The sequence below is a fragment of the Oratosquilla oratoria genome, chromosome 5, assembly GCF_046742065.1.
Source record: "Oratosquilla oratoria isolate Oo_2021 chromosome 5, ASM4674206v1, whole genome shotgun sequence".
NCBI lineage: Eukaryota > Metazoa > Arthropoda > Malacostraca > Stomatopoda > Squillidae > Oratosquilla > Oratosquilla oratoria.
The window spans coordinates 31,542,704-31,544,202 of record NC_134781.1 but is presented as its reverse complement, the minus strand read 5'-3'; the positions used below and the strand labels follow the sequence as shown (position 1 = coordinate 31,544,202).

At 45.6% G+C, this 1,499-nt stretch overlaps 1 protein-coding gene across 1 annotated transcript in view; it reads right to left on the bottom strand.

Moving 5' to 3' along the window:
• Positions 1-359: 359 nt before the first annotated feature.
• The window catches only part of LOC143025221 (uncharacterized), a gene marked incomplete at its 5' end in the record, with an annotated part of 1,764 nt that continues 624 nt past the window's right edge, over positions 360-1,499 (bottom strand). The window contains 1 exon segment of the mRNA XM_076184683.1: positions 360-1,499. This exon segment is cut by the window's right edge and continues 624 nt beyond it. Coding sequence (XP_076040798.1) covers positions 372-1,499 — 1,128 coding nt within the window. The 3' untranslated portion in view covers positions 360-371.

The following is a 1,499-nucleotide window of genomic DNA, read 5'->3' as shown; positions in this document are numbered from 1 at the left end:
GCTTTGGGATAAGATATAGCCCATTGCGCCTCTCCATTTTTCCATTTTCTGATTTTTACATAAATTTTCATTGAAATGAATGGCAGCAAGTTGTATTCTGAAAGCGGAAAATTAATAATGATAATTTCACAGAACAACAACAAAATTTTACTGGAGATGTGTAAAGTGATTTAGACTAATTTGGGTACGCTGATTTCAAAAATCATAACTGTTTTGCTGTATCACGTCAGGATGTTCAGTGACAGAAATATTCCCATTCCCTAGAAGTCAGGATTTCAATGAAATTTACAAAAATTCATTTATTCATTTATTTCATCATGAATGCTTCAAAATTATAGAAATTACAACAACAAAACTCCACTAGAATGTAATTAAAAATGCTTTAGGCATTTGGCTTTGCGTTTGTGCTGCTCTGTGTCAGTTTCACGATGCAGGAACCAGCAGAAGTCGCCCATCATGTTCGGGTTGTGCCGCCCTTGGTAACGCGTCTCCATGAGTGAAATCTCTTGGTGGAATCGCTCGCCGTGCTCGTCCGAGACAGCTCCCAAGTTGTCAGGGAAGAAGTTCAGGTGCTGGTGTAGGAAATGGATTTTCAGGGACATCCTGGAGCCAAGTTTCCTGAAGGACTCCAGCAGCTGCTGCACTATTTCTTCATAGTTGTCCGCGCGCTCGTTCCCCAAGAAGTTCTCCGTCACAGCTTTGAAGCTCCTCCACGCTGCCAGCTCTTTGGGGTTTAGAGTTGTCGGAAAAGTTTCGTCCTTCATAATCTGTCGGATTTGCGGTCCAACAAAGACACCAGCCTTGATCTTGGCCTCCGACAAGGTGTTGCCAAACTTCTCCTTGAGGTATAAAAACCCACGCCCATTCAGATCCATTGCCCGTACAAAACTTTTCATCAAGCCGAGCTTTATGTGGAGTGGTGGAAGGAAAATCTTGGCTGGGTCGATAAGGGTGACATGCTTCACGTTGTGTCGACCAGGTACATGCTCCTTTCGCTCTTCCCAATCTTTCTTCGTCCAGTGATTCTTGTCGTCTCTGCTATCCCAGAGACAAAGGAAGCACATGTATTTCGTGTAGCCTGACTGCAGCCCTAACAACAGCGCCACCACTTTCAAGTCTCCGCAGATGTGCCAGTTGAAGTCATTGTACTTGATGGAATCAAGCAGCTGCCGCATAGTCTCATAGGTCTCTGTCATGCCGAACGCGTGAGCCAGTGGGACTGATGGTTTCTCGTTGCCATTGTGGAGCAAAACAGCCTTCAAGCTGTTCTTCCCCGAGTCGATGAAGAGGCGCCAGTCTGCAGGATCGTGATCACACCCAAGTTCTTTCAACAGACCGTTGATGTCACTGCAGAATGTCATCGTGTCTTCCATCTCAAAGAACTCAGCCATGTCTCTGTGACGTGCTCTGAACAAGGATATCTTGGTGTTAGGTTCAAGTAGATTCCACTGCTGCAGCCTTGATCCAAGCAGCTCTGCCTTCGCCTTTGACAGCGAGAG